At 31.4% G+C, this 21,740-nt stretch overlaps 3 protein-coding genes across 3 annotated transcripts in view; 1 reads left to right on the top strand and 2 right to left on the bottom strand.

The window, feature by feature from the left end:
- The first annotated feature begins 276 nt into the window (after positions 1–276).
- On the top strand, positions 277–2,738 carry LOC110993582 (L-xylulose reductase). Its single transcript, XM_022259911.2, has 5 exons — positions 277–408; positions 671–923; positions 1,630–1,744; positions 2,061–2,263; positions 2,610–2,738. The coding sequence occupies exons 1-5, from the start codon at positions 357–359 to the stop codon at positions 2,719–2,721; spliced, it is 735 nt and encodes a 244-aa protein (XP_022115603.2). The 5' UTR covers positions 277–356; the 3' UTR covers positions 2,722–2,738.
- On the bottom strand, positions 2,733–16,272 carry LOC110993581 (casein kinase I). Its single transcript, XM_022259910.2, has 9 exons — positions 16,139–16,272; positions 15,877–16,042; positions 15,349–15,459; positions 14,786–14,978; positions 12,204–12,346; positions 11,071–11,273; positions 9,805–9,973; positions 8,433–8,501; positions 2,733–6,624 (listed from the first exon to the last, which is right to left on the bottom strand). The coding sequence occupies exons 2-9, from the start codon at positions 15,959–15,961 to the stop codon at positions 6,560–6,562; spliced, it is 1,038 nt and encodes a 345-aa protein (XP_022115602.1). The 5' UTR covers positions 15,962–16,042; positions 16,139–16,272; the 3' UTR covers positions 2,733–6,559.
- Positions 16,273–17,541: 1,269 nt separating this feature from the next.
- Positions 17,542–21,740, bottom strand: part of LOC110993605 — a 30,540-nt gene continuing 26,341 nt past the window's right edge. The window contains exons 6-10 of the mRNA XM_022259936.2: positions 20,654–20,734; positions 20,092–20,241; positions 19,552–19,699; positions 18,998–19,136; positions 17,542–18,817 (exon numbers count right to left, since the gene is read on the bottom strand). Of these exons, the coding sequence (XP_022115628.2) occupies positions 18,630–18,817; positions 18,998–19,136; positions 19,552–19,699; positions 20,092–20,241; positions 20,654–20,734 (706 nt within the window). The 3' untranslated portion in view covers positions 17,542–18,629. The remainder of the gene's footprint in view (positions 18,818–18,997; positions 19,137–19,551; positions 19,700–20,091; positions 20,242–20,653; positions 20,735–21,740) is intronic.

Raw genomic sequence — 21,740 nt, forward strand, 5'->3', positions numbered from 1 at the left:
TAGTAAAAGGAACATTTGCGAAAAGTGGCCAAAAATTTGAAATTTGTATCTACCTAATTTGACTCTGGAAAATATAAAAGCGTATAACCGTGACAGACGACTACGTCGAAAAATAAAATATAACTGCGTCACGCTTTTTATTGAATATCCTAGCATGATAGTTTTTAAGTAGTCCGTACGGATAGTTCAAAATATTTGTTTACTGTTGAAACATTTTATTTGTATTAAATTATCCATATAGGTAGGTACGTGATAATATATCTACAAGTTATCATCTTTGTTATTAAATAATAAACTTGTTCAAGATAAGCGTACGTAAGGTCGAATCAATTTGAACATTTAACTGCAGAGCGACAATGGCTAAATACTTCGAAAATAAAAGAATATTAGTGACCGGTGGATGTTCAGGTAAGACTTGTAATACCTGGTTTCCCAAAACCATGTGAAATTTACGGACTAGTTGTATTAGCAACATCAAATAAATCAAGCTTGTTTTTTTTAAACGAATTTCTCTACTGATATTTCTTACCATTTTTTATAAAAGATTGTGGATATTAATTAGATGCAATAGTTAAGTTTATTTATACCAATTAACTGAATATTTTTTAATTATTAATTAAGCAAATCTTATTATTGAGATGCAAACCATCACTAAACAAACAAACTTCAGGTATCGGTCGTGGTACTGTCATCGAACTTTGGAGACTTGGAGCATCAGTAGTTGCTATCTCGCATCAAGAAGAAAACCTACAAAAATTAAAAAATGAATACCCCTCAATCGAAACAGCCTGTGTCGATCTACGAGATTGGGATACCACTCGAGAAATTGTCGAATCGCTTGGAATTTTTCATGGTTTAGTAAACTGTGCGGGATTTATACAGAATCAACCAGTTCTAGATTGCTCACCGGATATTTTTGACCAGTAAGTTTTGAATCCTATATTAAGCCGTATTTATTTAATTTTGTTTTCATCAAAAATAAAAACTAATATGTATCCCAAGAGCCCACTCGTTTCTATTTATCAGATCATTATTATACGCAATGTGGTCACGGATCTCTCCTCGTAAAATACATCGCCTTTTAGGCCTAAGCGGACCTAAAATAAACCTCCGTCGATGGCGTACTTGACGCAAAATCTTTAATGTAGGCTGACACTACTTAAAGAAGTAATCGCTCAAGGCAAATTTAAATCAAAATAGACATAGTCGTAACTGGTACAAGCCTTAAATGACCACATCGCATTTCTTCAATTGTAAATTCCTAATGCAGGTGGTGGGCAGGTAGGCCCAGGATTACGAATAAGAACATTTATTAAACTCCATAAAAAATACAACCACTTTAACGACATGGAACCACGACGACCTACAGGTAAAAGTCTTCTCCAAGAACACCCAAAACTTTCTAGCTTATACTGTCTCCAACCATCTTTCGCCCAACGACATCCCAAATTTATGTGTCCATTATATTATGTAGCTACCCTTCATTTATTTTAAATAATTTTACATTAGTTTTTCCTATTTTACTGGCTGTTATTTTAATATAATTATGGAAATAATTAAACAGACCGCCGATTTATTTACCCTTATGTATAAACCTTGAAATAAAATTATAAAAAATGTTTTTTACAGAACAATGCAAGTAAACGTCAGGGCTATATTAAATATATCCCAAATTATTGCTAGGAAAATGATCGATATTAAAATTATGGGTTCCATTGTTAATATTTCCTCGCAAGGGTCAAAAGTAAGTATATTTTTATGATTTAACTAAAATACTGTCTTTTATATGTTGAAGATTAGATACTTATCTAATCTATAAGTTAATTAGATCATTTTCGAATCTTACTTAACCTAGAGTAAAACTTTGATTTTATGACTTAAACCTGAAACCTAAATATGTATTGGATATAAATAGGCTCGGTTCACTAGTGGAGTACCTCTAACATATATATATATATAACTTGTTATATTTGGGGCGCTTCTGGTTTTTCATACAAATATTTTATATAGTATTAGGCGTACGGGACTAAATACGAACTAAACGTATTTAATTCATATAGGCAGCATTAAAAGATCACTTGGCCTATTGCACATCGAAAGGTGCTTTGGATGCAATGACACGTGTGATGGCATTGGAACTAGGACCTCACGGTATTCGAGTAAATACTATCAATCCAACAGTGATAATGACAGAATTGGGGCGAAAAGCTTGGGCTGATCCTGACAAAGCACGAACTATGCTTTCTAAAATACCTTTGGGCAGGTATGCTTACATTATTTTACTAATTATTACTGAAGAGTTACATTCCATGATAAAATGCAGGTTTTAGTAATAGCTTAGGGTCCTCCAAGAGCGTACCAATTCTTTAAAAGTCGGCTACGCATCTGCGAGCCCTTTGGGATTGAGTGTCCATAGGCGGCAGTTTCACTCATCACCATAATTCTCTTGCCACCTGTTCTATAAAAAAACTTATAAATAACCCGATTAAAACGTATTCAGGGCCTTTTTAATGACATATTGTAAAACTATTAATACGATGCGTTACTAAATTGTTTACAGACTATAACCTGTTCTAATATCATAATCATTGTAAATGGTTATTTTATAGGTTTGGCGAAGTACAAGAAGCAGTAAACGCCATAGTTTTCCTTCTCAGCGACAAATCAAGCATGATAAACGGTGTCCATTTACCTGTCGACGGGGGTTTTCTGGCAACATAAATAAATACACATTCTTTTATCCACTTTATTGTGCTAAAGGAATCAATACATACTGGACGTTGAAAACAATGCAAGCATAATAATAGATTTTAATATCGAAAGCATAATAATATGCTAAGCTGACAACCCCTCAACAAAATGCAACCGAACCTCACGGGCCTATAATTTATCATTATGAAAACTATTTAGAAATGCTTTATCCCTATCAAAATTCACATCAAAGCTTAGCACATTAATTCTAAGATGAAAATAAAAAAGAAATCGACTTTGAAAAGCAACAACAACCGAAAATAGTTTACGAAGCTTCTATTATTAACATCTACTTCGATAGGTTTTCATATAGGATATCTGAAAATATTTTATTTGAAATACATAAGACAAGTTTAAGATATTATGCTTCACACATAGATCGGCTACAGAAAATGAATATGCAATAAAAATATGTCAAATAATGACTTTATCACTACAACAGTTATTAAAATTACCTAGGATTATAAAAAACAGTGTTTTGGCTTAACTATCTTACCATTATTATATACAGTTAAATTTAGTCTTTAATTAGTTAGCGGACATTTTAAAAAGCTTTCATGTCTCGCAAGCGTTCCCATATGAACACGAAATTCGATCCGCATTTTAAACGGACTCAAACTTTAACTACATTTGAACTGTCAAATCATAGTTTCTCGACATTCGATAGTGTTCAAAGCTAGTCGGAATCTTGAGATGTTCGGATCGAGGACGCCGAACGCGTCGCTCAAAGGTGTGCCGTCTGAACGATCCAAGTTAATTTAGGGTTGGACCACATCTGGCAGCAAGGAATCGCATTTGTTCCGCCTGTGCCACGTGCCGCGCTGTCGCATTCCGCAGACAAAAAGGCATCGCGCGCGTCAGCATGCTGCAGCATAGGTGGCCCATTGTACGGCATGAATGAACAGGTTACAGTGAGCTGACGAGCGGCCGCGTGCGCCATTGTACGATAGAGTGAGACAGCATGCTATCGCGCGCTTCAGCGTTCCGAAGTCTCCCTGCCGACCATTGCATTTTGTCCGTGATGCCGATCGCCTCGAGGATTCCGCCGCGTGCTATCGCATTATGCTTTCTGTCTCCGTCTAGCAAATGGCAGTTCAAAGCGACAGAAAGAGAAAGGGCGACAGAAAGAGAAAGGGCGACATAAAAAGGCGATTCCGTGCTGCCAGATGTGGTCCAACCCTAAGTCAGCTATATTTCTGTAGCTGTTACATTCGACGTGTAGATTGTTAGTAAAACTCACTGTGCAAAGAATCTCATTAGAGATATATTGACCGTAATATTTAAACACGTGAAGCAAGTCACATTACAATAACCGTTTAATAAATCCAATTTGGACTAATTAATTTTTTTGAAAAAGTATTATTGCCAATTGATCTTCATCGGTCATTTGTATTAATATTTTGCAAAACTAATGCATGTCAATCACATAAATACTTTGAATGCTTCTAAAACGTGGTGACAAATTTGCATTAGTATTATACAAATGACCGTCGATTGCAAGTCGAAACAACATAATTAAATGTTTTCGGTGTGTATGCGCAGGTGTCAACAAACTTGACGCTTAGAGCATTCAAGTGTCAAGCCATACAATTTCTTTCCAAGCTTCAATGTACACCTTGACTTGTACGTACGCTCGTAATACGTATACGCCTCCACGTACACGTACCCATCAATAGTCATCCGTTACTCTGATTAGGCATTCAGAGATTTGTCGCTTTAGAGAACAATCCTAATAAGAAATCACTCAAGTTTTACTTATCATAGCTAAAGTATAAACAATGCTTAGTGTAATTTAGTAAAACAATATCATTAACATACATTTGGATATAAAAGGCTATACATAGGTAGTTAATCAGTTACCGCCAATACTGTTTAAATTGGCACACGAAGGAAACGTTTTGGAACGGATTTTGTTAAATAAATTTAATGTTATCGATTCCATTATTACAATTTAATATTAAGTGCGGAGTATTAAAACAAGAATTTAGAACAGAATTTCCCAAAACCTACATTATCAGTTATTTCGATGTTGAATCTATGTAAATATCATTGTTATAACTAAATCCTTATGGAATATACGAGGATTAATCCTATGCCAACCTCATTGTAACAAAACACTAATTATTTACATAATTGAACTCGATTCTCAGTCATATAAGATGTATAGGTACTACTTAACAAATAATTCGGTACAAAAGATGAATAATTGTGAAAGAAATTACCTAATATATACATCCAGCCATCATTAGAAATTAATTATTAACTTAAATCAATGCACGAATATGTACAAAACTACGATGGACTAATAGGCCCTAATTGAAGAATTTAATTGTCTTTTCTGCACATTTCCACTTCATATATTGATAACAGATGTTATATATATTTTTGTATTCGCTGATATTTTTGAAAAAAAATCATAAAATAAATAGTAAAGAACTAAAAACTGTAAAAGAAATTAATTATTCATTCATTTGATTTTTTAAAAGGAGTAATTTTTGAACTTCAATCTTTAATCAGGTTCATTGCTCTACTGTATGCTATATTAGACATACTTATTGCAAATCCTATATCATACGTAGCTTGACAATTTTATATAAATGTTAAGCCTTTAGTTAGTTAACGCAGTCTGGCTGATCAGGTGAGCCCTCTGCCCGTTTGCCCCCTGTTCTATAAAAAAAAAACATATGCCACAGACTAGGGTCGATATTCTCAAACCAATGTCACTTGAGCGCAGTCAAATGTCAGACGTCATACAAAAAAAATTGACAGCTCTTGATACTAAATGTAAGGTTGATGGACGTAAAATCTGTTATGCCTATAAAAGGTTTGTAGCAATTTTGATGTTTGTATGTATGGTCATAAGAAATAACGCACAATTTAATCGTATAATCTTTCAGAACTCACGAGTTGAGAAATTCTAGAGATCAATAATTTTAACTATGTTAAATTTAACCTTTCTACGTTAACCTATGGCAGTGGCTGGATCATTTAAGCAGGCCTTTGTATGAGTTGAAATTGAATTAACAAACAATTTAGATTGTACAATATATGAACAACTAAAGACAAATTTCGTAAAATAATTTTAGACAGGCGTTAGTTGCTTTGTCAACTCTAACTGTAAAGTGATTTCAAGCAAACTTGGTAAGAAATAATCACAAAAAAATGATTTGTGTATTTCAATTTTAAATGTCCTTTCCTTGTACTAACAATTGTTATCACGTCATATTGTCAAAAAAAAATTGTCAAATTTCAGTATTTTAAACTTATTCAATATCAACTCAACTCAGTTCCAAAGCTAACACATGGAAGACGAATAGCCATATTGCACACACATCGTAGGCCATCAAAAAATAAATGCATTCGAACTTAAAATAAAAAACATCTAAATATAACTGAGCATAAAGTACAATATTACGTGGCAGCGCGCCATTAGCCTATGAATTCAATAATTTACAAGTACAAAATCTATGAACGTACATTCTGTCAGAGGGACGTCAGTGGTGATATGTTGCCCCTTCCTAATTACGGATACAAGTCGCGGTCGCGTCATTTGCGACTAGTCGCAATCGCTGTACTTAGTGGTAATTCTGATGAAATAACTGGTATCTATGTTCGACAAAAGCAATGCACTAAAACATGATTAGTACCAATGTTTTGTATGTTACGTAGGAATCAATAGATCATGAATACATCAGAATTAGCACCGTTAAACGTGTATTATAAGAAAAACAAGCGACTCTCGCGTTCCGATCGTTATCCGATAATAGGATTGCGCCTAGGTGTTACGCGGCCTTTTGTGCGAGCTTCCTCACCGCCACTCTGAAATCGCTGCGACCGTAGTGCTCGGCTGCGGAGCGGCAGGGCCGGCCGCACCTGGATTTAATAAAATATAAATAAAAAATTAGAGCTGTCACGGGACGCCTGGCAGATGTGAAACATCGACATTATTTTGTAAAAGTAATATGCAGAAAAGAATAATATCAGATTGTGATAGAAACTAAATATGTCATAATGATAAAATAAAATATTACGATTTTTTTCCAGATAACGATGACTATTTGTTGAATAAACATTATTTTCATTAAATATTTTCAATGTGAAATTTACTACTGTATTTAAACTGTATATCATATAGCGTGGCGATGCGCCACGGCATACGTCGCCACGCCAAAAATCGGTTTTACGTGCGGCTATAGGTGTTTCACATCAATAATAATATTTATTTATTTTCTCACAAAAACTTACAAAACTTCATACGTTAAGTATATTTAAAAAAATGTAAATAATTAATCAATCAATCAAAAATCATTTATTCATATAGGTAACATAATGTACACTTATAAAAGTCACAGAAATTGAATTAATTGTAAATTTACATTTACTACCAGTTCGCAAGTCAAGGGCGTTAGTTAATGATAGAGGATCTTAGATAATCTGAGAAAAATCTTTGTTTTTAATTTATATTATTTACCTATGTTAATAAATATATTTTGTTTGATTGATAGAGTGGGAGGGCATGGTAATAATTTCAACAAGCCTGATCTACTAACCCAAAAACCGGAATTACATTAAGAAATTAGTGGCATGAAATTAATTTCGTGACTTTCATTTTATCAACAGTTTCCCGTGTAATTCAATATTTTCTAATTAATTTCATAATGGAGATGCGTGATCGTGAAACTAGTGTCGCGAAAGCGCTTCTACTATGCGGACGTGTGTATTTGATGCCACCCTGAATTCTTATGATAGACTTAAAACTATTTTCAGTTGCTAAAAAACGCATTGTTATTAGAAGTTTAAGTTTCTTGTAACGCTTCCCGACATAAAAATCAGTGGCGCTACAAGCTCTTTAGGTCTTGGCCTCAGATGTCTGAATCCGTATCATGATCATTTTTAAATCTAATAGTCAAGTAGGTCAGCCTCCAGTGCCTGACACACGTCGTCGACTTTTTGGGTCTAAGACATGTCGGTTTCATCACAATGTTTTCCTTCACCGTTCGAGCAAATGTTAAATACGCCCATAGAAAGAAACTCCATTGGTGCACAGCCGGGGATCGAACCTACGACCTCAGGTATGACAGTCGCCAACACTGCTCATTCCTTCTCGAAATATATAGAAAAATATTGCCTCCGACACTGATGGGGCCAAGGTTACTGCAATACGGTGGATTTGACAACGACACTAATTAATTTACGAAATTACTTCCATTTATATCCTCATATTTTCATAAAACTGCTTGCAGCCACTAATTTTGTAACGTTATTTTCCGTGTAATTAAAATGTAAAATTCCGGATTTACTATTATATATTACTTTCGTAAATGTTTGAACCTTTCTGTATATACCATCTTTGGCTATATCTTTAATAATATTTAATATTTCTATATATTTATTAAATAAGCCCTAATAGGCCATAATAGGCTTTGGACAGACCATTTAATGTATGAAAACGAAAACATTATTTTATTAGGTAATATCTAATATATAGTTAGACGTAAATTGACACCATGAAAACATATATTTTTCTAATATCACTTTGTAAATGCAGTCTTGTCACAAAATAATTTGATTACTATTGCCATAAAGTACCCTCATTTGTATTATCCAAAAGTACCCTCATTTCTAAAGTTCTGCAAAACCCATAAAAACCTAGTTAAGTAATTTCTAGTGATAATACTCACTTGTTTCTTGTTTTTGTTTCTGATCACGATGACCTTTTGGAGGCTGGTTAGCGCGAGTATTGCCAACTCCTGAAATTATTTTAGTTTAGCAATATTATGTAGTATATTAACGTCTTGCAAAAAGCAGACGTATCACTAGTAGGTATTGTAGTACCTAGGCAGAGTACAGTGTAAACTCTATGTAATTAAGGGACTTAGAAAGTTTTTTTTTTAAATTTATTGCTAAAGTTATAACTTTATGCCAGTTTCAATTAAAACTTATGTCAGTTTTGAGGATATTAAGAATTTTGATTCTGAGAAAAATCTGTATTAGACAAAAAGTTTTTTTTAGACTAGTCTTAGTAATTACATAAAACACAATAATTCTTAGTGTTACATATTTTGAAAAACGTTGAATTTTTTTATTAATATCTTGCGATATTGAGGTATCTTTGTGATAAAGCACGTTCAAGCAATTTCAATTTGTAATCAAAAGAACGCATTTAGTATTGTCTTTTATTAACATAACTTTTACACATTTAATGAAAAACACTTTATTAACGGATAAAAGTTATGTATTATTTTAAACTTATAATTATTTAAACATAATTTTAAATATGTAATTATAAGTTACATTATATTATAACTTTTAATCTATGCCAACTCCAAGGAAATAAATACAGATAATACAACAGTTTCTACAGCTGTGATACTTTTTGACATTTAACACCTTTTGTCTTAGAAATTTCGGTCGTATGTTGCCGATATTCGAGATTATTACGGGCTAGAAACTTAAGTATTTTTTATTATTTAATTGTCGTTAAAGCTAAACCAACCAAAGCCGAGTGATTTCGACGCTTAATGGGTTTGTCGTTAAATCACGGGGCGTTATATAAAACTGTATTTTCAAACATCATATTTAATTTTAATAAAGCTGTGTAAAAAGGCTAACTATAAAGTTAGTGATTATCTAGTTGATAAAAGGGCCTAGGACTAGTGCTGGGCAGGCTACTTCTAATTAATTTGCTATATACAAACATAGCAAATTAAATATTGTAAAATTGTTTGGTGATTTGCTTTTTTAAAAGAGTACCGAGAGTTTTTTACGCCGGCTTTTTCTCTCGGCCAACACCCTCTGTCTTCTTTGCCGATGAGTAGGGATGCCTACAGGTTCGAATTGATTGACGTGGAATAAGTGATACCATGATGATCTTATGTTCCAAAATTAACGTATTTTATTTTTTAGATAACAATATTAGATTATCGAATACTTGAAACCGCCGTATATTTTAATGTTTCCTTAAATCTTAATTGAAGTTTAGACAAATCCACAAACAACTGTATGATGATTTTTTTTTAAATTTATTTATCTTTCTTATCTATTTATATTTACCTGGCGCACCGAATTTGAGCATATTCCAGTCAAAGACGTAATCATAGGTGAATCCCTGCCGATGGAACAATGTACGGAAGAGTTGTCGCAGATGCCCATAATCCGGTCTCTCTTCGAACCGCAACCGCCGACAGTACTTCAAGTACAGTTGAAATTCCACCGGATGATTCTTTAACAATTATTAATTCACAGTTTATTGCACACTAGCAGACTCGGCCAAGCGTTGCTGTGGCTAAGGTTTTTGTTATATTACATAGTAGTAAATTAATCAAGGGAAACCGTAGGAGAACTTATGTGAAACGTTGGTACCACGACACGGACCTAAACTAAACTACCTTTAACTCAGCGCCATCTGTTAGAATTGTATCAAATAATAAACAAATGTTAATGTTATCGTAATTTTAGTAAGGATGCCTATTTTTTTTGAAAATGAAATATAGCCTATGTCACTCAGGAATGATGTAGCTTTCCAACAGTGAAAGAATTTTTCAAATCTGCCAAGAAGTTTCGGAGCCTATTCAATTCATACAAACAAACAAAAAATCAAACCTTTCCTCTTTATAATATTATATTATATATTATATTATATTATTATTATTATAGTATAGAAGAGTGCCTTCCCTTTAATAGAGACAGTGAGTATTATTGTACACTTCCTTTTTGGTAAATTAGCTTAGGGCCTGTTTCACAATGTCCGGATAAGTTCCAAATAAGCTATTCATTACTTATTGGTATGATAAATAGTATTTTTGCGTTTCACGACTGTCAGATGTCTACGTCATGAAATTCGAAGTATCTTATTTGGAACTTTTATCTTTCGAATAATTTATGTGTTGCATAGCTATTTGGCACTTTATCCATACATTGTGAAACAGGCCCTAAGACTGAGATTAGTTATACTTATAACTTAAGTCAGTTAACTGCAAAGGTGCAGTAAACTGACTTAAGTTATATATATAAAGTATTTTTAAGTTGTTTTTTTTAGGCATTAAAAAAACAACTTAAAAATATATATTTCCATACATAACAAAATTAGGTGCTTTTTAAATAAATACAATTTTAATTTGGCTACAGAAACTTAAATTTTTTTAGCATATTTTAACTAAGTAAATCAAAACATATCACATGTATATAATTATCGAGAAAAAAATTATTATAATATAGTTATTAAACAAAAGAAAATAAAATTACGAATTCTATTTCAAGTATTTATTCCTCCTAGTAGAAATTAACATACAATTTGACAATAAGTAAGCAAATACTCACTTTGCAAAGCTCGTCAAAGGGCGTAGACAGCTTCTTTTCGGATATCCTCTCGTACTTCTGCCGTTTAGTGGCCGCCTTCAGACCCTGCCAGGGAAGGCTGCCGCGATTGAAGTACATTAGAACGTAGCCCAGGGATTCCAGGTCATCACGCCGGGACTGCTCTATACCGAGATGGGTATTTATCGACGCGTATCTAGCCGTTCCTGAAATATGTCAATGGGAACTTTCATTTCATGGAGCCATTATTTCCCAACCCTACATATTCTTCGCATATATAAAAAAACAATGACGCAATGTAAAACAAACTTAATAAGTGGCTGTTTAAGATCTGTTTTATTTGTTGATATTAATGGCAAGTAAGCAATCAGTCTCCTGACTGGCGCACACTGTCTATTATTACCTTTACCTTTTCTAGCTAATGTTAAATGAGTGCATAAAAAAGGGCATTTGTGCACAGCCGGAGATCGAACCTACGAACTCAGGTATAAGACTCGCAAGCGGAATCCATTAAACCAACACTGTTCTCAAATATATCTAACGTGTATTTGCTTTTGTCTATAATTTTAATTTAAAATTGTAAATTAAATTTCATTTTAAAAGTAGACCATTATTTATAAATCAATTATGGAAGAAATATTTGTGTCTACTTTTCAATTCAAATTCAAAATTTATTTATTCATGTAGGTAACAATGTACACTTATGAACGTCAAAAAAAGAAATATTAAATGAATTTAATTTTACATTTACTGCCAGTTCTCAAACCAAGGGCGTAGAACGGAAGAGAAGAACTGGCAATAAACTCTCCGCCACTCTTTTTAATCGCCAATTTTTTTTATTTTATACAATGCTTGTAAGGAATCATTTATTATATACCAAAATATGTATCAGTCTTACTTTGACAAACATTTTACCATAATATTATGGAAATTTTTACATTAATTATTGTTGTACTTAGTACTAATTTTTGTTAAAGACAATAGTTTGTTAATAAATTATAGTCAAACTTCATTAAAATTTTTATCAAAACAAACCCGTGTCAAATTGTTTGAAAATCTGTGCTTTTGTAAATATACTGGATGCATATAAAAATAATAATATTTTTACATGCAATACAGCGAATGTAAAATCATACCTGTCAAGTTTTTGTTTTCTCTGTATGGTATATGTTGGTTGGTGCGTGGATCCTTGTATCTCTTCGCTAAGCCGAAATCTATTATGTACACTAAGTTGCCCTTTTTACCAAGTCCCATTAAAAAGTTGTCAGGTTTGATGTCTCTGTAAAAATAAATAAATAATTAACATGATAAATTTGATAGAGTATTTAGACTATGTATTTTTCATATGAAAATATTTTTTATTTGCACCATTTAATGACTGTTGCAATGCTATAGAAGCGTTAAAGTCAGCCAAAGTTTGCTCAACACAATCCATATGATATAGCTTAAATATATAAAGTATCATAGAAGAAGCATTATCAATTATAACAATGTTTGTATTGCCAGCTTCAATGAACACATATATCTGATAATAAAATGAATATAAGATTAATGATTTATTGACAATAAATTCTATGTTTTAAAGATAAGGCCCTTTTCTCAGTTGCTATACAATATACACAAAGCAATGTGTTTAGAGGAATAAAAAGTATTTATTTATTATAATAAATAAATAAATATATTAGACTTTTAAACATTTTCTAACTAATTTTTGATAAAACAGTGTGGTTACTGCTGTTGTTTAAGATATTTATTTAATGGATTTAATTTGTGCGAACTGGGCACAAGGTACTTCGCCAGTGTCTTGTAGATGAGATTGATCAGTGAAAATAATAATTATGCACCTAAAAAAATTAGTTGAAACTCGATTGTTAGTATAAAGACAACACAAATAACATGATTAAATACTATTTCCTATTTATGTATAATTTAAAGGTTTAAGATATAATTGTGACAGGTGTTCAACATTGCTCAGAGTATGGAGTCATTTTTACTAGTCGGTTACTTTCTTAAAAAAATATCAATAAATGAGAATTGTGTAAGTCCCACAATACCGTTGACAGGAGACTCATGAAATATAACCATCAATTCTTTAAACAAGTTTAATATTTTGTGATTCAGACCTTCAACTTCACCATAAAAACTGCATGAGGCATAAGCTGTAAGATAAAATATTGTGTGATGTAAATCACACAACATAATGACGTAAATGGTCAACAGGTTATCTAACCTTATGTCCTGACCTAGGCAAGTGATTGTTTAATATAAGTCACTAGCATTATTACATTTTCTTTTATTTCTAACACTGTGAAAGTACATTGAAATAGATAATATTTTCTAGATGTATCAAAAACCTAGCATTTTGTATTGAGCCATGATAAAACACTTAACAGTAATTGTTGTTTGTATTGGTTACCTAGGTAAATGATATACAAACTCATTTTAAGGTATGGAAGCCAAAAAATCCATATGACTTATAATCTTTTATACTATTGAAGTGATTATAGTTCTCATGAGTATACATTTAATTCTTTACAGGTATATATTTGTTAAAATGATATAAAAATCATAAAAAAGAACCCATAAAATTTATTACAAACCCAATTTCATACCCATTTAGTAAGCTTGTTTTGTTATAACTAACTCCAAATAGAACTTTGAAAAATAATGTTCCTTTTAACAAGCGAAATATTTAGACTTTGAGTAGAAGGTAGTTTCTTAATTTCTGCAGAATTTTCTTAATACCTATTGCAATTGAGGTCAACTAATCCTAAACAATATAACCTCGCTTGCTTATAATCTACTAAAGCAATCTCAATTCTTTAATGATTTACATTTGCTGAATGTAGGTTTTGTAGTTAGCTTCATACTCATAGTACATGTAGTCTACTCATGACATCAATTTAGAAAAATTAAATTTAGTCCATATTAATATTATGATTTAAACTAACAGGGAAAAGCTGTTTAAATTACATAGATAAGTGATGAAAAATTAAATGGAAATTTGTAAGATTCAAGGTAAAGCCAATAAATAAATGCATATTAATCTCAGAGCAATGATAGGAAAATAACAATATTTTAAAGTAATTTGTAGACTTTTTATTATAGAAGTAGGCTCATTAGGATTTTCTATACTAATATTATAAAGAGGAAAGGTTTGATTTTTTGTTTGTTTGTATGAATTGAATAGGCTCCGTAACTACTTGGCAGATTTGAAAAATTCTTTCACTGTTGGAAAGCTACATCATTCCTGAGTGACATAGGCTATATTTCATTTTCAAAAAAATAGGCATCCTTACTAAAATTACGATAACATTAACATTTGTTTATTATTTGATACAATTCTAACAGATGGCGCTGAGTTAAAGATAGTTTAGTTTAGGTCCATGTCGTGGTACCAACGTTTCACATAAGTTCTCCTACGGTTTCCCTTGATTAATTTACTACTATGTAATATAACAAAAACCTTAGCCACAGCAACGCTTGGCCGAGTCTGCTAGTATTTCATAAACAGTAATTGTCTTTGCAAATGTTATCTATGGTGTTTATGGTGTTTAAACAGTCAAATGTTTTTTCTAAAGCATACATGATATAACATGTCTGAATTCAATAAATATAAATTTGCCAATGTTACAAAGGATGTTCTAAGTGTTCAATTATGCTTCTAAAGACACTTAAATTTCAGATAGTATCTATTAATCCTTATAAACTGACTAACCTATGAATAAAATTCCTATAGTGGATGTCTTCTATGCGAGTAATAAGTTGATCAGCAAGTAGCAGAACAGTCTTCAGGGAGAAACGGCGTGAACAAAAGTTAAATAGATCTTCTAAAGATGGGCCTAGTAGTTCCATCACCATCACATTGTAATCTCCTTCTGAGCCACACCATTTTATTGCAGGAATACCAACTGTTGAATTAAGTATAAGATTAGTATAAGCACTACTTTAATCAGTCTATTTTGATACACTTCCTATTTATTATCACTAGATATTAAAATATGTATACTTTTAATATTGTAAATGGGAAAATTAATAGGCCTTAATATAGTATGTCTTTTAACTTTTTAAAATTGCTATATATTTAAAAAACAAAAATTAGTTATTGTATAAATTTTTTTTACTTAAATTAAATATTGATAAAGAATATAAATCATAAATGAAACTGATAAAACATTGTAATAAGAGTGTATATCCAACTGCATAAGATATACAAAACATGTACACTTAGGTTATGATTAAAAATAATTTTCTATTAAACAACAAATATTTGAAACTTACTGCCTCCTCTCATAAGTTTATAAAATTTACTCTCTATGTGTAACTGTGGATGTCTTGTCTTTATACATTCTAATTTTATTGCTACTTCCTCTCTGGTTACAATGTTTGTGCCTATAACAATAAGAAACAGTTACACAAACCATAATCAAGTTACACAATAAAAAAATAAGGTTAGGAAATGTTTGTCCTTGCTTTATGATTAATGAAATAAAAAAATATGATTGGCAAAAACAATTTTGGGTCTTACAATATGAGTACAAATTATATTTACTCATATTAGATATTAATCAACAGATATAAGATAGTTAAGTTAAACCATGACTAATTAAGCTGAATCTTTCAAAAACCATAATCACATGGACAGGTTTAATTTTTTACCTATTTTTGTTGTTTCAGTAAATGATAGATAAGAAATACACAAAAGCTTGTCCTGCTTTAGAAGACCAATTTCGTTGGAAACAAAAAAAAATACAGCTGGCCTACAATTATTCCTTTCTTTGTTTACTATAATTTTCAATGATCACATACCAAGATAAATGTCTCCAAAGGATCCAGACCCAATTTTACGGCCCAATCGATACTTATTTCCAACTCGCAGCTCCATTTTCTGCATAACTTTGAACTTAGTAAAATAACACTGACCACGGTTTCATTACTGATCGGCCATGTTTGAGATAGACGCAGATCTTACCACCTAAAGAAATATCATTAATTATCGTTCAAACTTTAATAAGATTATCTCATGTGCCACATTAAGGAAATTTACTATTATAATTAACGATATATTGACCTTTTTCACTGAAAATTAAACTTTTAAACTATTTTTTTAGGTTTTATTAAACGCATCCAACGAATTTAGAATCCTATTACAATTTTGATCATAAAATCAAAATGACAGGATTGGTCATTGGAATTTTGGTCTTTGTTCATAGATCTTCTATCTGCTCTCTGCTCAATCCACAGGCTAAATATACAATCTATACTCTATTTAATCCGTATACTATGTTGCTAGCAATAGTAAATAATAAGTTTTTCGATGCAAATTCGTCTAAAATCTTTTTATCGTCACATATAAAAAAGTTTTATTTAGTTATTAACTACATTCAAGTATAGTAAAATATTATGGTTAGTATAAACACCAGTGTTCACCATATGTTCCACCAATATTATTCAACGTTTTATTTTTTTAAAGTTATAGGTTATAATTACATAATTAGTAACTGTAACTATAAAAAAAGTGTATTTACTTATGTATACGCGTTGGGAGTTATACTTCTTTAGGGTAACAAGACAAAAATATTTTAAAAAAATTAAACGACAGTAACTGCAGAAAAAAGATATTTAGAATTGTCTTTTATTAACATAACTTTTACACATTTAAAGAAAAACACTTTTTAACGGATTATAGTTATGTATTATTGTATTTAAACTTATAATTATTTGTACATAATTTTAAATTTAAATACAATAATACATAACTATAATCCGTTAAAAAGTGTTTTTCTTTAAAAGATATTTAGAACATTGAAACTTTTATGAGTTTCTTGAGATCATTTTATGAGATCCGGAAAGACTCCTTGGGGCTTGGTCTATGCTGGTGTTAAATATGAAAACTAAATAAGGCGCAATAGTTTCGGTGACAGAACCACAGACTTCTACAGACATTTCTCAAAGATCTTTTGTAGATTTAATTTTAAGACCGTTAAAAGTCTTTATTTCAACACCGGAACTACTTTACTGTGTTTCATGAGATCCGGAAAGACTCCTTGGTCTATGCTGGTGTTAAATATTAAAACTAAATAAGGCGCAATAGTTTCGATGACAGAAGTCAGAACCACAGACTTTTACAGACAGTCCCCAAAGATCTTGTGTAGATTTAATATTAAGAATCTTAAATTAAGATCTATAAAAGCCTTTATAACAATTAACTAAATTAAACAATTGGTTTTGTATAAAATAAATAATATTGATAATTGAATTTATCTTGTTATTAAAACTAAAAATAAACATTTGTTTTTTAGACTGCCCTACAATGTTACGAATACTTATATTTCAAGTTAATAAGAAAGGCCTACCAATCATCAAAGATTTTTGGTGTTTAAATTCCACACTGGTTTCACTAGCTCAAATGTTGTAGCATTTGACAATTTAAGTAGGCAACGTGAGTAATTTTTTTGGGTAAAATAAAAAACATTAATTGTAAACATTTTATTGAAAAAAAGGCTTAAGAGCTCTCAAAACATGGTTAAAATTTAAACGTGTATTTTTCCGTACATAGTTACAATCATAATTTATAATGACAATGTGGGTTGTAGTGTTTGAAGCACCTATTTCTTTTTCTTTAAAGGTACCAATAATTTATTAGTCATTGCTTGCTTGCGTACTTTAAAAATTGTTGTTATATAAAGTATCAAGTCGGTAGAATGCTTATAGCAATTATATAATATACAGTTTTGGAATATTCTGTATTTGTATACAGTCCGGTATTCCCGTGGACCATTCCGGTGTTACAAAATAGGGTAGACATACACAAATTCTCTTTTCTCCCGTATATTCATTTTGAGATTCGTTGATAATTACTGACAAGAAAGTTTTCAGCCCTCGTTGCCTTATATTAACGAATTTTGATTTCCATGCCCTCATGAATATTGTTAATCATCGATTAAAAGCAGTACTGTTAAGTATACACTTATTACTATGGTAGAATTACTAAACTACTACTTCTTAATTTTACATTTTATTTTTAAGACTAGTGAACTTAAATGCGACTGCATTAACTTAGTAAGGCCTAAAAATAAATCTATTATTTAAAATGGACGGAATTAAAAGTAATGGACGTAAGTTAATTAATATTAATGATTTCATGTGGTTTTTTTGCACTAATAAAAACTGTCGAGAAATTCATTTTCACACTTAATAACATTTTTTTTAATTGCACGTATATTAGATGAGCATTTTATAGAAATTAAATAAAAGTTGTGATAGACAAGTTGCTTAATCCTAACTACATAGTGGTCGCAAAATTAAAATATATATTTTAATAGTAACACTGGGACACAGATTACATGTTTTCTGTTACCAAAGGTAAACAAGATGGCGCGGTTATAAAATAGCTAGATAGGTACTGAAAAAGATTACATTAACTACAATTCAAATTAAATCAATCTCTTGCGTTGAAATTAATTTCACGATTGATTTAATTTAATTTTTAATAACACAAGATTACAAGAAGCGCCACCTAGCATAGAAACCTCGAGTTAATTTTCCATAGTTTTGGTAGTTTACTTTAATAATAAAGCTATACTAGCGATCAATAATAAAACACTAAACGTAGCTACACTACCACCGGATTGCTGTAACACTAGTTTGTTGTCCTGGGTGTGCTCGGCGACGGTAGCTGGGGTTCCATTTCTGTCACCCAAAAGCTGGTTTGCTACTTTCAAATTTTTTATCAAGCCAAATACGTCTTCTGAAATCCAATCAAATACAATCACATTTATAACGTTTCACATAAATTATATAAAATTCGATTATCAAATCATTTTTAAATCATATTTCAAGGGTTATAGAAGTCTACAATCAAAAACTATATTAAATTATTGGAGAAAAAATTAGTTGTATCCATAGATAAAACCTTAGAGAGTTATACCTGCTTCTTTATCGCCGTCCAAATAGTCTACTTTAATAAATGTCGTAAGCGACACTTCGTACACTTTATTACTGTCAGCGTTGTTTGCTATTGAGCGTCGTTTCCTGCCATAGGCTGTTACGCCGTTACTGCATTGCACCTGAAAAAAATAATGGAAATGTAATTAAATAAGCAAATATTTAATTTATTTGCCCCCTAAAATTCATTTACTAAACATTCTTATAAGTTTAGCAAAGATCCTTACATATTTAAGTTTTGTACATTTATTCTCAATCTAAGTGATCGCAATAAGTTATTAACCATGAGGGTCAGAACTGTTTAGTTTAAATAAAAATTTGTACATATATATTAACTTACATTCATAAGCGTTGTAATAAATGGAAAAAAAAAATTAAATCGTCGTATTTAATATCGTTGAACGCTTCTAGGAAACTGTTTAAAATGTAATCACGAAAATTATCAATAAAAACATGGCAAACATAATAATATACATTATATTACACGAAAAATGTAGATGATTCATAAAATCTGTATAGGCCTTAAATTCCACTTACCCCTTGACACTTGTCGAGGCAAACTGTGACAGTACCCTTAAATTGCACATAGGTCGTATCGGGGAACTTGAATGCCCTAAATTTGGCTGTCAAGTTATCACCATCGTTGGTTTGGAAGTTATCAAAAAGGTAGGGGTCGATCGAACATCTGAAAAAGTTTTTTTATTATTATGACTACATAGAATTAAAAGTAATGCGTAACAGTTTAAAAAGTTATTAAAATTTATAAATCTACTATAAACTTATTGATGATGTCTTTCTTATTCACTCGTATTTCAAAATAATTATTTTAATTGCAGTAACCATTTCTAAATCTAAAGCGTTTGTGACGTAATAACTCATACGTCATTTTTTCGGTTTTTTCGTTCTAAATGGCGGGGAAGAACATCCTTTTAAAAGGCGCAAATAACTTAAAAATTTATATATATTTCACGAGATATTTATGTAGTGGGTTGGCAAAGTTGTTTAAATTGAACTATGTTCAATTTAATAAATCAACAATCATAGTTTTTATCGATATAGAGTATTGTTCAAACATACCCATTAAATATTATGGTCTCCTGCTGTTTACCCGTGTCTGTCACATGCATGTAGTTCACCAGTAATCCATATACGGGTGCCGAGGAGTTATCCAGGAATATTTCCATGGATAAAGGAGTCCCGGGGCTGACGGAGATCTCACCTGATACTCTGTAAAGTACGTACACATTTTGTAACTGGCCATTGTTTATAAAAATATTAATATAATTTAATAATAGTGGCGCAATTAAAAAATAATCTCTGGCATAATCTTTCCTCCACAAACATTGGCGAAATCGCATAAATACTAAAAACCCCGTAAGGTCATGAATAGATAAATAACAAATAGATAAAGCATTACGATTACTTTGCTAGGTAATTAATAAACTTTACTTGATAGTGTATCGTTTTCTATATCTCACAACCTACCTTCTTCCAGTACTAACAATAATTATTATAAACATTTACCGTACAATAACAGGTTCATAATGTTTTCAAGATTTTTAAAGCCTTTTTCGACCATTTAATCTTTGCAGCCAGTTATTACAATTTACAGTAATACATAAAATCATTTGAAACTTACTGTTTTCCATTCTGCTTGACGACTGCCCCTAAAATTGGTTCGGGGGCACGGCCTTCTTCGTATCGTGTTATGTCAAGAACCCTGCGATTATAATAAAAGCCTTTATATGAAAGTAGACAAATTAATTTAGCACACAATTTATTATACCGCCCCGCCATCTAGCGGTTGCACTCACTACTATTTTCTTAAGATGTTAGGATATTAGTCTCATAAACTCCTATAAGATGGTATGGCAATAAAATATCAGTACGGTATTTTATTTATAGTTTGTTGGAATCATAGATAACAATTTAGACCTAAGTTTTTCCTTGAAATTGAGAGGTTGAGAGTTGCCACTAATTTTGTTTATAAGACAAAAATATTTATATGTTTCTTAAGACGTCTATATCAAAGGTCTGAAATTATAATGTCATATTTTTAGACAAAATTTAATTAAGTATACATTTTATTTTTTTTACTAGATGACCCGGTGAATTTTGTATGACCTACATATATTTGTGTCAAAACTTCGTACATATTTATAAAACAGACCAAAGAGATCGGACCTTATAGTTTATACTACAACTATGACACACATATTTCTTAAGGCATCTGCATAAGTACATAAAAACCAAGTTAGGTATCCTTTTTTATTACCAAAAAGACAAAGACGTAACCGATTTCCCAGCTAGGAACGGTTTTTATTATTAAATTCAACTGTCGCTTTTAGTATTTTTCTTTACTCAAAATTTATTTTTCCAGTTTACACCTAAGCCTTTCACAAATATTAAAAGATCATAATTAGCCAAATCGGCCCAGCCATTCCCGCGTTTTAGCGAGGCAAATAGACATCAATTTATTTTTATATCAGGGGAAAGGATAAATGGAGTAAAATAGTCACACAATGGTACCCAAGAGATGGAAAGAGAAAGAGAGGCAGACCACAAAAAAGATGGGACGACGACATTAGAAAAGTCGCGGGAACAACATGGGGTAGAGTGGCCTTAGAAAGGCCAGAATGGAGTAGATTGTAGGAGGCCTTTGCCACCTGGCAAGCGGACAAGCAGAAATGGAAGAAAGAATCAATCTACGAAAAATAAAAATAAAG

The sequence above is a fragment of the Pieris rapae genome, chromosome 13 (genome assembly GCF_905147795.1).
Source record: "Pieris rapae chromosome 13, ilPieRapa1.1, whole genome shotgun sequence".
NCBI classification, from domain to species: domain Eukaryota; kingdom Metazoa; phylum Arthropoda; class Insecta; order Lepidoptera; family Pieridae; genus Pieris; species Pieris rapae.

Excerpts from the sequence above, each read along its gene's own strand:
- LOC110993581 (XM_022259910.2), bottom strand. The coding sequence starts at position 15,961 with ATGCAGAAAATGGAGCTGCGAGTTGGAAATAAGTATCGATTGGGCCGT. Across the intron at positions 14,979-15,348 it reads TAAACTTATGAGAGGAGGCA|TTGGTATTCCTGCAATAAAA; the intron begins GTAAGTTTCAAA and ends TTAATTCAACAG. Across the intron at positions 11,274-12,203 it reads AGAAAACAAAAACTTGACAG|GAACGGCTAGATACGCGTCG; the intron begins GTATGATTTTAC and ends GACATATTTCAG.
- LOC110993582 (XM_022259911.2), top strand. The coding sequence starts at position 357 with ATGGCTAAATACTTCGAAAATAAAAGAATATTAGTGACCGGTGGATGT. Across the intron at positions 409-670 it reads AGTGACCGGTGGATGTTCAG|GTATCGGTCGTGGTACTGTC; the intron begins GTAAGACTTGTA and ends AACAAACTTCAG. Across the intron at positions 1,745-2,060 it reads TTTCCTCGCAAGGGTCAAAA|GCAGCATTAAAAGATCACTT; the intron begins GTAAGTATATTT and ends TAATTCATATAG.